This window comes from Aethalodelphis obliquidens, unplaced genomic scaffold (assembly GCF_003676395.1).
Source record: "Aethalodelphis obliquidens isolate GAN/ISIS:26980383/991018 unplaced genomic scaffold, ASM367639v1 scaffold5, whole genome shotgun sequence".
NCBI lineage: Eukaryota > Metazoa > Chordata > Mammalia > Artiodactyla > Delphinidae > Aethalodelphis > Aethalodelphis obliquidens.
The window spans coordinates 12,010,603-12,026,056 of NW_020837949.1; the positions used below are offsets into that span (position 1 = coordinate 12,010,603).

The 15,454-nt window shown below is 43.1% G+C and overlaps 1 protein-coding gene and 1 long non-coding RNA gene across 2 annotated transcripts; one reads left to right on the top strand and one right to left on the bottom strand.

Annotated features, from left to right (window-relative positions):
- Nucleotides 1–423: 423 nt before the first annotated feature.
- Nucleotides 424–2,183, bottom strand: LOC113618006 (uncharacterized). Its single transcript, XR_003431848.1, has 2 exons — nt 1,805–2,183; nt 424–960 (listed from the first exon to the last, which is right to left on the bottom strand). It is a non-coding gene; the product is annotated as an uncharacterized LOC113618006 (long non-coding RNA).
- A 5,254-nt stretch (nt 2,184–7,437) lies between these two features.
- On the top strand, nt 7,438–11,530 carry LOC113618540 (trypsin-like). The gene is made up of 6 exons (XM_027102758.1): nt 7,438–7,477; nt 8,554–8,594; nt 8,897–9,090; nt 9,832–10,085; nt 10,641–10,777; nt 11,297–11,530. Exons 1-6 carry the CDS (start codon nt 7,438–7,440, stop codon nt 11,444–11,446), a joined length of 816 nt encoding a protein of 271 aa, XP_026958559.1. The 3' UTR covers nt 11,447–11,530.
- The last annotated feature ends 3,924 nt before the right edge of the window (nt 11,531–15,454 follow it).

Sequence of the window (15,454 nt, forward strand, 5' to 3'; positions counted from 1 at the left end):
CTTCTAGGATTTACTCTCTTAACTTTCATACATAACACAGAGCAATGTTAATTATATTCATCATGTTGTACATGACATGCCCAGTACTTGTTCATGTTATAACTGGAAGTTTGTACCTTTTGACCACTTTCATCCAATTCCCTCTTCCCCAACCTCTTGCCTCTGCTCTCTTTTGCTATGAGTTTGTTTGTTTGTTTGTTTGCCTGTTTGGTTTTGATGTATAATTGACCTACAACACTATATTATTTCTTGGTGCATAACACAACAATTCAATATTTCTATACAAAATAATCACCACAATAATTCTAGTTACCATCTATCACCATACATAGATAATACATTGGATAATGGTATTTAGAAAATAAGACATGGGCACTACATCTGGGCTTTGGGGGTGACTACTTTAGGATCATCACAGTGGACAGAGTTCGGGAATATACGTATATATATATGTACATACATGTACACACATTTACATGTATCTTTAATTCTAAATTTATCTATGCATATGGAAAAACCATGAGTTTACAGAAATACTTCTGTTTCCAATTCCAATATTGTAAGGTTTATTCTAGTGTTCTGCCTTTCCATATTTGCAATCCCCTTATCCAATACTGAGAAACCTGGCTCCTGTTATCTTTCATAGATTTACATATTGGATCCTTGCAGGTACCCAGCTGTCCATTGCAATGGCCACCTTTGCTCCTTTGTAAATGTCCTTCTCACTCTGCTTGGGTCTGACCCTGTGTCAGAGCGTCTACCACGTCAGAACCCTCCTTACCGCAGTCCAGTTTCCGATACCCCACAACAGGCATGCCCTGCCCCGTGTGGGTGCCCTTCTCAATCTGCTGGGCTTCACCAGCCTGCTGGCCTCACCCTACTTGGGCTCCAACACCCCACTCACTCAGGAATGCCCTCCTCGCTTGGCATGGTCTCTGTCGTCTTGCACTGGGCTCCTTCCTGCAGAGATACAAAGAAATGCACCAGTTTAGTCCTCTGACAACAGAGATATTTCACTTCACAGGATGCTTATTGCATAATTTGCAGAACCTCACACAGACCTTGTCTGTTTCCCATACGCTCTAGACAGATCCAGACAGGGTGATGATTATAGCTAATGAACGTGTACTTAATTTACCTGGACTTCTTTGAACAACTTGCATTTCTCATTTTTTTCACCCTGTCCTCCAGGAAGCAATGCCAGTTTCTTGGTTCCAAAAGTCCTAGATTTTCCCTTTTTTTTTTTTCCCCTCCTATTATAACACATTTTTGTCATGTGGGTACTCGTCTTCCCTACTGAATTTTCTCTTTTTAAGGTCACAGGCTGTATCTTTTTTTTTCCAATTCCTTTTTAAAATTTCCTGCACGTTGTCCTCCATAATTTTATTTTATTTATTTATTTGGCCGCACCGAGCGGCATGTGGGACCTTAGTTCCCCGACCAGAGATCGAACCCACGTCCCCTGCATTGGAAGCGCAGAGTCTTAACCGCTGGACCGCCAGGGAAGTCCCTATTTTATTTATTTTTAACAGCTTTATTGAGGTGCAATTGATATGAAAAGAACTGCACACATCTAATGTGTACCATTTGAGGAGTGTGGACCTATGAAAACACCTCTACCATCCCCACAATCAAGATAATATACATATCTTAATTATTTTCTTTTTTCTCCTTCCCATCAAAACCCCCCTTCTTACCTGTCAGTCTTGCATGACATATTAAAGGTGTACTCCCTTTGCCTGAAACAACAGCTATTCCTGAGAGCCCACTACGTGCTTTTCACTATTTCCTCCCTAGGGGTTACCTTCCAACACTCCCAGATGAGCAAACAGTCTAATCACCACCTGTTCATCTTGCTAGGATCCCAGGCTTTAGAACCACAACCAGATGCTTTCTTCTCATCATTTGAGAGCCTGACTGAAGTCTCAGCTTCTTCAAGGACTGGTCCCATGCTATGTTCTGGTCACCAAACAGCCATATTGATTCCATGCGAATCAATAGAAGTGCCCTGATAGCAATGGGTTCTGTGTGGAAAGGAGAAATAAAACAATAAGAAACAAAAACCATAGAATATACAGATTTGTTTTTGGTGTACGTGAATATTCTAGACAGTAAAACAGAGCCAATATCAAGATGAAGCACCTGAAGAAAGAAATAACTATATATTTCACCGATCGTAAAATAATGGGTATACCATATATCCTTGTTGCTTATCTAATTATAGTCATTATTTTGTAATAACTTGAAATGCAGTATAATCTATAAAATATTGAAGCATTATTCTGTACACCTGAAAATAATATAATATTGTAAACCAACTATATTTCAATATAAATAAATAAATAAAATAATGGGGTATAAACTGTATTTACCAGCACTGAAAGAATATATAGAAAAAACAGTTATCATTTGGGGTCTGCCAGAGTTGGAAAAGGGTTTTTGAAGGAGAGGAGTTTAACCAGATCTTTAAGCTCTCTCTAACTAGTCCTATACGAATTTATTCTTTCTAAGAAATAGCTCTGCTAGGTTGTCTAAAATGAAGCTAGCCTCTAGCTTCAGCTAGTACTATCTGGCATGCCTTTCTCCAGTAATGTGAAACAACTTTTGAGATTGCCTTTTGAGATGTGTCCCTGCTGTATACAGAGGTAAAGGAGTCTCTAATGGACTGGAACCCTGGCTTATCTTGACTCTCCTTGTACTATTCTAGAACCCACAATCTTCTGCTGGTTTTGGCCTCTAGTGACCACTTATTTTCTTACTATGACTCTCCTGGTTCTATCTTCCCAAGGGACAAGACTAAGAAAAAATGGTCAGAGCTTTAAATAGACTGTTTCCTGGTTCAACACAAGGAAGAATTTTCTAACTGGATGGTTGAGGAGATACCATGATCTCCTCTCTGCAACAGAGGCTGGATGACCTTTGGCGGGGATATTGTAGCTGGGGCTCAAGTGCCCGAGGGGCAAAGAGGTGCTTAAGCATCTACTCCGTTCCAGAGACAGAGTTACAAACTGGGGATGTAAACACAAAATGTTTGCTTCAGGAGCTCAAAATCTAGCTGTCTTCATGACAAGGAAATCAAATCTTGCAACAAAATTCAAAAGTTATAATAACAATATAATTCCAGTGTCCATAGGGCCTGAGGAATTAAGAAACCACATTCAGAGAGTCTCCTGAGGCAGCTCCATGAAAAAAGCTAGAAGTTCAAAGACAAAGCTGTCCCACCTGTTCCCAGGACTCACCTGCTCCCAGGAGACAAAGGACCACACAGCAGAGGGGCCTGAAGCCCTCCTCAGCTCAGACAGGATGGGACCCGGTGTCTCCCTGCCCAGGTTCCTGTCTTCTCAGTGCACTTCCCTGGTCCTGAGGGGGATGTGCTTGAGGAATCACTGCCCTTGTTTGTTTCTTCAGCTCACATTCCCTCTTTGCCTTTTATGACCTGTGCCAGCACCTCAAAAGGTGGGTTGGGGCTACTTTGGCAGGACTGAGAGGAATAGACCCATCCCCTACCCCCCATGAAGATGGCTGTGAGCCTCAGAGGGATGGGAAGAAGGCAGTAGGTTGGGCTTGGGGATGACAGTTTGGCTTCAGATTGGTAAAGCTGAACACTTTTCTAAGGAGTTAGGATACTAAGTGGGTATTGGCACAAAAACCTGAGAACAAAAGAAACCCATTAATTGGAGATGGTGATCAAATGAGGACTTGGTCACAAGGAAATGGTGACAGCTAAGATGCATGAGCAGAGAGGAGACAAGAGCCCAGGGTGATGATTGGCCAATGTTACTTGATGCTCTGTCATTAGCCTTGATCTCCTTGAATTCCATTTGTCTAGGAATGGCATTATATCAAATCGTGGGTCAAAGTTGAGTCTGGAAGTAGCACTTAAGAGAGTAAAATGATTGGAGAACTACTTGGACAAACCAGGGAGATTTTTACATTGGATGTTACATCTTTGGTGCCTTGATTCAGTCACCTGTGGTGTTGATTCTTCTCAGCTCTGGGTCACTAGCAAATCAGCTACATGGCTTTCTCTGATCTCAAATCAGAGACCTCAGGGACTTCTTGCTACATTTCATATGGGCTCTGAGACAGCACTTTGGAGAAAAGTTGTTAATCAGCTGGGAATCTACCTTGGAGTACAGCTACAAGAGCATGTATCAACTCCTTACCTGCAAAAATGCCATGGAAACTGCAAAACTACCATGGAAACATTGTCAAGTGCTTTGCTGAAAACAAGACATGCTAGTCCCAATTTCTTCCAAATTCTTCAATCTAGCGAGCTCACCCAAAAGAAAATGGGATCAGCTTGACATGACTTATCCTATGTGAACCTGTCTTCTCTACTAAGATTACTAAATACTTTGATGACTGTCACTCACAAGGATGAAGTAGCAAAGTGACAATGACTGAGAGTTTTGAGGGTTACAGCACTTGTGAATGGTTGCTCACTAGCCTATGTCGCAGGAGCTATTCAAGGTGCCTACTAGGTTTTTCCTAATCCCCGAATTTCCAAAACTATAATAGAAAAATATTTCTGAGCCTAGTAATGGAACTCTTTGGATATCTGTGTACTTTGATTTAGGAAATGTATCCCATAAAAGCAAGGTGGGTATATTGAAGAAGGTTGGGATGATGGAGCTTGGAGACAGATCACAAAAAGTTTTCCTGGTGGGGATATAAATATCTGAAAGAAAACTGTCTTTGTCAAAAAATTAATGTGGGGTGTGTACTCTAATTTTTCCCTCTTTCTTGTCATTTTCCATTTATGATGCTCTATTTTGACCTTCAGCATCATTTTCACCTTCATCCATCTCTGTTTCTCTTCCTAATCTCATTGCCTTCCAATCCAATAGAATGTTTTCTCTTAATAAATGCCTCACTAGCCACTCACTATCATATTCAGAAGCGGCAAGTTTCCAAATTATTTCAAGATGGCATTTGCGCATGCTGTTCTGACAGCTGTGGGTCTCAGGTTACATACCTGAGAACCTCTATGATAAAAGTTAATTGTTCTTTTATTTATTTTGCGGTACGCGGGCCTCTCACCGCCGTGGCCTCTCCCGTTGCGGAGCACAGGCTCCGGACGCGCAGGCCCAGCGGCCATGGCTCACGGGCCCAGCCGCTCCGCGGCACGTGGGATCCTCCAGGACCGGGGCACGAACCCGCATCCCCCACATCGGCAGGCGGACTCTCAACCACTGCACCACCAGGGAAGCCCTTAATTGTCCTTTTATTAAAGCCTGCTTTACCAGCCTAATCTTGAGGAATGGAGGTAGGATATGGCTGCAAATGGGAAGAGAGAGAAATGTGAAGTGAATTCTGACAGAGACATAACTGAATTAAGTTGGCACTTTAACAAAACTCTGATATATGGATCAAAGATTAACTTCTCCCATTTCCCCATTATTTTCTCTGGGTATTCATTTTATCTATGAGGATATTGAAGTCCAGACACCCCTCCCCCCCCCCAAACACGGCTGCACTCACTTATTCATGTACTCTTTAGAGTTGCTCATGGACAAGAGTAGAGTAGTAGTGACAGAGACCATATATATTGCCTGCAAAGCCTAAAACATTTACTATCTGGCCCTTTACAGGAAAAAGAAAAGGTTTCTGACCCTGCACATGAAACGTGGAGAGAACCACATGTGGCTAGAAGAGAAATGCCCCCAGACCAATGGAACCCTCGAGCAGATTCTCAGGGAAAACGCAGCCTGGTTCCAGGATTCACTTTACCAGGGAAGAACATTCTATTCACTAACACCAATTTGCCCTGATTGTTTACTTCAGTTTTTTCGTAAGTTTCTTAGTATATTATGTTTCAAGGGGAGAAGCTCTTATTTAAAATTTCCTTGTTTACTTTAGTTTTTTCCTAAGTTTCTTAGTATATCATGTTTCAAGGGGAGAAATTCTTATTTAAAATCTCCTTGTTTACTTCAGTTTTTTCGTAAGTTTCTTAGTATATCATGTTTCAAGGGGAGAAGTTCTTATTTAAAATTTCCTTGTTTACTTCAGTGTTTTCGTAAGTTTCTTAGTATATTATGTTTCAAGGGGAGAAGTTCTTATGTAAAATTTCCCTACACATTGTAGTGGTCAAGAGCCAGCACAGCACAGCCTCAGTGACTGGTGATGTATTAACCAGGAAAGTGACTAGAGAAGCCAAAGCAAAAGAAAAACAGACTCATTGAAGGAAAGGGCATAAAATTACCTGACACAGAGAGAATGTAATGTTGAACCTTTCTTGTCCTGCCTTAAAATATAAATGTTATTCCATCATTCCTGTATTATGTGTAGGTCATCACAATGGAGGGCGTGGGCTCTGAAGTGAGGTTGCTTGTGTTTGAACTCTGTATGGATCACCTCATAGTACTGAACATGAGAAAAAAACTCTTACCTTCTCTAAGCCACAACCTCCCCATCTATAAAATGGCAAAAATTAGAGCACAACACTTATAAAGTTGTTTGTAAGGACTGAATGAGTAGATGTATCAAAATCCCACCCCCAGGGTTTGATACATATTATAGTACGCACTCAATAAATTCCCATTGTCTCTTCGCTGGCCAAGAACTCCGTATTATCTTGGTGTCCAGACTTTGGTGAACTGACTAGGGAAGTGTTAAGTAGTGCTTGAGAGCACAGGCAGTGAAGCCAGATTTCCGGGGCTGGAATCCTGACCCTACCATGTATTTGCTTTGTGATTTTGGTAAAGTCCCTTATATTTTTGTGAGCCTCAGTTTTCCCAACTGTTAAATGGGAATTATAATAGAGATCTTGTAGGCTTGTTCTGAGAATTACTAGTTTAACAAATAGGCTAAGTATTTAGCATATGCCTATTAAATACTAAGTTCAGATAAGGATAAATTATTCTCATTCTTTCCCTTTCCTATTTTGAACTATTGTGGTTTCAAATCAGAAATGTTTTTCTTTTTTTAGGAGAACAAGTGTTCCTATCAATAATGAAACATTCACATGGGTATACAAGGCCAGAGCTACTACAAGACAAATTATATAATTCTGAAACAGGCAATGTTAATTACATCAAGGGTATAGCTCTCAAGATAATCCTCAGCATAAAAGTTCATGCTTGTGACAACCAAGTACCTAAATTTTTTCTCTGGGAATCAGGACACCTGCAGCCCTGATCTGTGACCTTACTCCAACTTACTTTTCTATTATGGGGAACAGTTTCTACCAGGTGGGTTCATTTTTTCCATTCCCATAACCTCTGCAAAAGTGGACAAAAGTGGATGTTTAAATTGGATGCTGAATCATCTTCAATGTGGCACGGAATTGAATTCTAAATTTGGATTTGTGACTTTCCAGTGAAGAAAGCACATTTCCGGCACCTGTGGCCATGGGTGTCAACGACAAGCCTGGTATAAATAGCTGTGGATGGAAACCCTTCAGCATAGTCCCTAGTCCAGATCCAGGGAGCAACCATGACGACCTTCATCTTTCTTGCTCTCTTGGGAGTCGCTGGTGAGTCTTGATCAATAAGTGATCAGTAGGTGTCTATGACTTTTTTAAGGATGCACTTTCTACTCTGGAAGACAATAATGAATGCGGAATATAATCTCTGTACTTAAGAGGCTTAAGATGTTGAAACAACAGTGTACAGTACATATGTCTGTAACTAAATCTCACTTGCTGGAGAAGATGATGCGGGGCAGGGGTGATCAGTGTAGAAAGTATTAAGAGGAAGAATCTGCCCTGAATTTCGGGTACAGTCTATGAAGTAAGAGTGAAAAAGAAAAGATAGTCAATGTTAAGGGAATGTTGTTTTGATCTTTATAAGAACTTGGAGTTAATAATTGGGACTAAAGACTAATCTTGTTCTCCTTGAAGAGGCTGTGAGTATCACAGCCTGAGTCTCCTCTGTACTAAAGGGCATCTTAAGAGAGATCTTAACAGGAAAAGACACTCTATTTCTCGTGAATAAAAGCTATGGGCTGGTTTTACCACATCTTCACTAATGAAATCTCTCTGATGTAAAACAACATGTCATGCAATCATGAAAAGAAATAGAGAAATGACTATTTCTGTTTTTATACTATTCAATACTATTGTACACTTCAAACTTACTACAGAATTTTCCCTAATTTGGTTGTTATAAATAAATTCAATACACATATTTACATATCAAAAAAGTCTATTTCAAATTACTTTAAAATATATGAACAACAGGGCATATATCATATAATTCCAGACATTTGGAGTCCTTAGAAATCATAATAAATCAGTGGTCCAAAATTTACAGTGCTGAATAAATTAAAAATGTTGGAAATATAATTGGGATGAGGGGAAACATTAGAGAGAGAAACCTTATAATGTTCTATGAGATTATTTAGTTAACATCTTAGGTGAGAACCAAGAAGAGATTGTGGAAACAAAAGTACAAAACTCCCCATTTTTTCCAGGCCAGAACATTCTCAGGTGGTATTTAAGTTTCCTTTCTGTTACCTCATGTGGTGTTTATCCTATACTGAACTCTACAAATAAACACAATCATGGTGACGGCAAAGCTTTATTGAACGCATACTTAAATGTCTCCTTAGCAAACAAGCTTCTGTGTAAAAAGTATTCTTTATATTCTCAGGTAGCGGGCTTCAAGGCATTTATTACGTAAGGAGTCTCTGATTTGTATGTGTGTGTGTGTGTGTGTGTGTGTGTGTGTGTGTGTATGTGACATATGTAAAAAAATCAGTCTATTGATCAAATTTAAAGCATAAATTAAAAATGAGATACTTATAATAGTGTAAGTAGCACATGTGTTAAATGTATAGAACGATAAGATTTTGGAAACAATTATATTAAAATCACTGTTTCCTGATTATGTATGACAAGAAAACATGACCTATGTTTTTTCTGGTTAATCTGCAAAACCTTGCTTCTGAGTAGAAATTCCACAATAGCTCCAACTTCTCTCTGTCAGTTGCTTTCCCCACTGATGATGATGACAAGATTGTCGGGGGCTACACCTGTGAAGCACATTCCATCCCCTACCAGGTGTCCCTGAACTCCGGCTACCACTTCTGCGGGGGCTCCCTCATCAGTGACCAGTGGGTGGTGTCCGCGGCTCACTGCTACAAGTCGTAAGTAACCACTACTCACAGCCCTGTTCTCTGAGGTCAGGTCATCCCCAGCCCTGCCAAAGCACAATCAGGGAGAACTACAGAGTTATGCTTGAGGGGGGAGCATTCAGATTTCAAGACCTCATTATCCCCCCCCCCACACCGGCCCAGGCGTTGTATGCATTGAGGGATTTTCCCACAAAAAGATACCCTTAGAGTTCCCTGATGGCCTTCCAAATGAGCAATAAAGACATAGCAAGAAAAATAGTGAGTGATTAAATATACCTAGAGTACCTTAACAGCTCTAATCATTATAGCTCAACCAGGAAAAACATGGCATATGCAAGTAACAAAACACATTTCCAGTACAACCTAAAGATAAACACAACTCATTCTATTCCCTTAATATTCTGCCATATCTCTGAGGCCTGCCACGACTCCCTACAATAACTGATAATCCCAACCAGATTAATCAACACCAGTTGCCTTTTCACCTCCCACTGCTTGACTGGCATCATTTGGTTCCCATTCCTACACCTAATGAATCTAGCAAGATGTTGGGTTGTGAGTCTGGCCTTGGAGTGACACCTACCTAAGGAATCCTCTAACCTGTGCCGTAGGTGGTAGGACTACCTTAAGTGCACACTAACCTGTGTGTGTATGTGGGGGCTTCTGTCTGTGCTTATGCTCAAGACTGGGCTGTAATGGAATGGGAAGGAGCTCACGTTGGAGACTTAGAGAACTTGTAACCCTTTAATCCAGCCGAATGAAGGTGGGCCTGGGAGCACACAACATTGAAGTCCTTGAGGGCAATGAGCAATTCATCAAAGCAGCCAAGATCATCGTCCATCCCAAGTTCAACAAAAGGACCTTGGATAACGACATCATGCTGATTAAACTGGACCCACCTGCCACTCTCAACAATCAAGTAGCCGCTATCCCTCTGCCAACACGTTGTGCAGCTGCTGGTACCCAGTGTCTCATCTCTGGCTGGGGCAACACCAAGAGCAGTGGCTGTAAGTGTCACCTGGAACAGAATCACCAAGTCTGAGAATCCTAGAGGTGAAAAACGTGTTCAGCGTCAGTTAGCCCGAGCTCTCACTCAAGGCAATGTTCCCAGAGAATAGTGGGGTTCTATGGAGTCTTAGAATATACTAATTGAAATGCGTAACATTCCTCTGCTTGACAACACAACAAAAAAGCACTACGGTAAAGTTGCCAGGTATGCAACTAAAATGTGATTAGTGATTTGCAGGGAACCAAAATGCGGGGAGGTACACAGAACAGAGACTAAGAGATTTGGAACTTTTCAAAGCATAGCCCCGCTTCAGAAATAAAGTCTCTAGATTTGAGATCTATGGTCACTGATGCTAGTGTCAGAGAGAGAACAATCTGTTGATGAAAACCATTTGGAAGACCCTCCAGATATAACTTGTTCTTCCAAAATAGAAGTTACCTGCAATCTGAGAGAAGGAATGGAGATATTGGGAAGAGGGGGGAGAGATACTGAGAAAGAAATTTCCCAGATTGGATGGGTAATCCTCTTCCATTTCCACTCTCACTCCCAACAGCCAACTTCCCTGAGCTCCTGCAGTGTCTGAAAGCTCCCATCCTGTCTGACAGCGTTTGCCACAGTGCCTATCCCAAACAGATCTCCAAAAACATGATGTGCCTGGGCTTCCTAGAGGGCGGAAAGGACTCTTGCCAGGTTAGTTGCTTTGCACACCTTCTCCTTCCAGCTCAGCTTCACATATCTCTTTTCGGAAACTCAGACAATTGAAAAGCTGTCCCTGGGGCTGATTATGAGGGCTGAGGGATAGATTTGGGATAAATGATAAATTCATTTTGCCATATTAATGGTTAGGGATCAGGGGAAAAGATACACAGAAGATCATGTGCAAACAGTACATCCAGGCGGGCTTCTGAGGAGGGCTAGAGCAGAAGGAAACTTTGAAAGGAGCAGGGCTAGATGGGCAGCATTGCACTGCCCGGTCCACCTCTTCTTGGCACTACAGCCCTGCAACTAAGGAAAGAGGGAGTTCAAAGGAGGGGAAAGAATAGGGGTCCAGTATGGAGACTGAGGGTTGGTTTTCCAGGGAAAGAGAAGGGCTTCATGGAGGGTCAGCAGCCTGGGAAGGTGGTCCCCGGGTAAAGGAGGAACACCTTTGAGCCTTTCTCCCATCTGGGCACAGCTGTGAGTTCTAACTGGCTCTTCCTTCTTGCCCAGGGTGACTCTGGTGGCCCTGTGGTCTGCAAAGGACAGCTCCAGGGCATTGTCTCCTGGGGCTATGGCTGCGCTCTGAAAGGCAAACCTGGTGTCTACACTAAGGTCTGCAACTACGTGAACTGGATTCAGAAGACTATCGCTGACAACTAAACGGCGTCATCTCTTCATGACCCTCCATGTTAGTCAGCTTCACCTTCCTCCCATCCTGAAAACAGTATCTAAATAAAAACATTTTCTCCTGTACCAGATCTATCCAAGAAGTGTCCTTACTTGCTTTGTGTACTTTCTCTTCAATGTGGCTACTGAGAAGAGGGTGGATATAGAGTTGAACTATTACATGAAGATGGAATTTGAAAGGTTATTTAGTCATTCATTCAGCCTCATCAAAATAAATTACTGGGCTTCCCTGGTGGCGCAGTGGTTGAGAGTCCGCCTGCCGATGCAGGGGACGCAGGTTCATGCCCCGGTCCGGGAAGATCCCACATGCCGTGGAGCGGCTGGGCCCGTGAGCCATGGCCGCTGAGCCTGCGCGTCCGGAGCCTGTGCTCCGCAACGGGAGAGGCCACAGCAGTGAGAGGCCCGCGTACCGCAAAAAAATAAAAAAATAAGTAAATTACTGCTCACCTACATCACCAGACTCCGTGTGGATGTTTGGGCTATAAAGATGAATAAGGTTAGCCATCACTGTTACCACTATATTTTTACACAGATAATGACACTAAAATGCAGAAGGTTAAAATCAACTGCCTAAAGTCACTCAACTAGTTCACTCTGCGGCTGAAGTGAAGCCCCAGCCATTCTTATCCCATCGCTTTGCTGCTGCTGTGTGACCCTGTGCTCTCCCTTTGTCTCTAATCTACCTGAAACTCTGTGAGGCTAGACTAGGGGAAAGGCTACATGGAGAATGTTTTAAAAAGTACAGATCCTGTATTTCCAAGGTTTCATCTACCTATTTCTTTTATTCTCCAAGATACTCTTGTTTTCCATCTGGAATTTTACGCTACGGCATGCATGATTTCTGCCGGTAATCTGTACCCCGTCCCACACTAGACCGCCCAAACCCCAGCTCAATGTAGGTACTATTTTGAACTGTAAGCAAAAAAAGGTGCAAATGCAGATAAGTTTTGTGGAAAATTGATCTGTTACCCTGAGATCATAAAAGTCTTGACTATACGGGTGGTGCTCTCTGTTCTCTTCCGCCCTATCCAGAGAGGCAGCACAGACACCCCGCTTTAGTTCTTCAATGTTGTTCCCTGCAACTTTTCATTTTTCCTTGGATCATCTAGAGGATGATTAGGAGTACAGGTCCCAGTACATGATTCCTATGTGTATTTGGTATGAATCAAGGATGAAAGATACAATATGGTCTGAGCATAACAGCATTGGAATAGGTCGAGGAGTTCTGAAAGGTAAAAATGTTTGTAGTCCCAGTAGGATAACGTGATACGGTGAAGGATGGGTATTACCTTAGTCAGTTGGTGCTCTGTAACCAGAAAACCACAGATTGCGTGACTTAAGCAATAGACATTAATTACTCACAGTTTTTGAGACTGGAAAGTCCAAGATCAAGGTGACACGGGAGATAGTGGGGGCCCCCTTCTGGCTTGTAGACAGCTGCCTTCTTGCTGTATCCTCTCATGGCTGAGAGAACTGACTCTAGTATTGTAATAGGGGCGGGGCAGGCGTGCAGCCAATAGCACGCGGCCGTTACCCTGTTACTGAGCAACTGTTACTGCGAGATCAGAAGCAGGAGACCCTTCACCTGCCGGGTGGAGGTCGCCCTTGGCCAATGGTTGGCCATGTCGTGGTCCTCGCGCGCGGAGCAGTGCGTGTGGTAAGAGGTGTATCAAGGGCCAGCAGGTGCGCTGGGGGGGCCTCGGGGACAGGCTGGGTGCCGTGTCCTGCAGAGCTCCAGAGCCCTCGCCACGGCAGCCCACTGGCTGGGCCCAGGCCTTGAGGCAGGGGGAACCTCTCCCCGCTCCCTGCCTCTGCGACCTAATGGCCGCGGCAGTCTGCATGGGTCCACAGGACCTGCTCCCCAGCCCCGCTTTGGGTGGCCTGAGGAGCCTGAGCACTGGCTGGGTCCTGGGTGCCCGGCTCCCTCAGTGATGACAGCTGGTCAGGGTCTGGGGACCTGGCCCTGAGGGCATCGTCAGCGGAGAACTACGTCTTCGGCGGGGCCTGGGTGCTGGACGAGCACTCCCGGGCAGGGTAACCCTCCTGTGCGGGGACCCCCTCCTCTTAGCCAGAGCCTGGACCTCAGAGGGCGAAAGTCGAGCCTTGGGACCTTGCACTTTCTTGTCAGAACAGAGAACAACATTTGTTTTGGTGGAGGTTTACAGGAACATCGTGACCTGACCGCGACCTGACCTCAAGAACAAAGGATCTGACAGCAAGAAATCTGCAACAACTAACCACACCGCTCCCTCAGCTTTCCTATAAAAGGGCTTTGCTGAAAGCTTTCAGGGAGTTTAGGATTTTTAAAGTATGAGCCACCCATTTCCTTGCATGGCCCTGCAATAAACCTTTCTCTGCTCCGAACTCTGATGTTTTGGTATTGTTTGGCCTCATTATGTCACACAGACTTGTGTTAGGTAACAGCATCTCCCTCTTATAAGAGCACTAATTCCATCATGGGGGCTCCACCTTTATGACCTCATCTAAACTTTCCAAAGGCCCTACCTCCTCATACCATCTCCTTGGGTGTTAGGGTTTGAACATACGAATTTTGGTGGTGAGGGACACAGGTATGCAGTCCATAACCGGTATCTCAGAAGAGGAAGGTATGGGAAGATACATTCCTCTATTACCAATTTTCTATCCCTTTGTATACCTCTGGGTGGCACATTTGTAGGGAGCAGTCCTGAGCCCTTAATATTACCTTATCATGCCACTAGGATGGAGCCCAAATTCCTTAGCCTTGCATTCAGGGCTCTTAAGTGTTCAGTTATAACTAATCTGTCCTGTGTGTTTCCTTAGTTGTTATTGAATTGCTTTTATGTTTGCTTATGGCCTAAAATAATTTCACATATAACTCCTCTTTTTTTGTTGTTTTTAAATGTTACCTTATATCTACCTTAAATAAACATCTCAGGCTTCTCTACAGAGACAAATGAGTTTAAAGATTTCCCTGTTCCCTCTGAGACGTTCTTCTACCCCACCCATCACCACCACCAATATACACCTACTCACCTAATCACCTCAGGTAGAGGGAAGATTCAGAGACCTGAAAAGATAAGTGAGATAACATAAAAGATGAGAGATCAGGGCAGGCCCAGAGTAAAGTATGAAAAGGCAAATAAATCATTTTTCTGGACGCCATCCAATAGTCCCTTTTCAGCATATCTTGGCATTTTCTATCTCTTATTTAAAATATGACTTGTTACAATTTGTGAAATTATATTAAAATGTGAAATCTATATGCTCTTTGGCCCAGCAACTAAACTTCTAGAATCCTATCCTATTAAAATGTGCTTATAAAAACAAAAATGTGGGGCTTCCCTGGTGGCGCAGTGGTTGAGAGTCCGCCTGCCGATGCAGGGGACACAGGTTCGTGCCCCGGTCCGGGAAGATCCCACATGCCGCGGAGCGGCTAGGCTCGTGAGCCATGGCCACTGAGTCTGCGCGTCCGGAGCCTCCGCTCCGCAACGGGAGAGGCCACAACAGTGAGAGGCCCGCGTACGGCAAAAAAAAAAAAAAAAAAAAGTGTAAGTGTGAGTGTATCATTTAGGAATCATTCAGTTGCAAGGAACAGAATGTCCAACTCATACTTTAACATGTACTTTAAAATGCACTGGTGGAAGCTTAGAAATAGTGAGCACTGAAAGAATGGTTTGATTCAGCAATTCAAAAATGCCATCAGGGGACCCAATTTATTTCTGTCTTTGCCCTCTGCACCACTGTCAGCTTTATCCTAAGGATAAAGCCTTGTGATCAAGACAGCTGTTGGAGCCATACTCTCCCTTGCGTGTGTATAGGGAGAAAGAAGCTTTTTCCCCAGAAGCTGCTGTCAAACATATTGTGTCTCCTTAACTGAATTTGGTCACTCTCTCATCCCTGAGCCAAAAACTGAAGAGGATTATGCTGTTGAACTTATAATTAAGTTACATGGCACACCATTAACGCACGAGTAACCTTTTCATTTTGCAATAAACACAG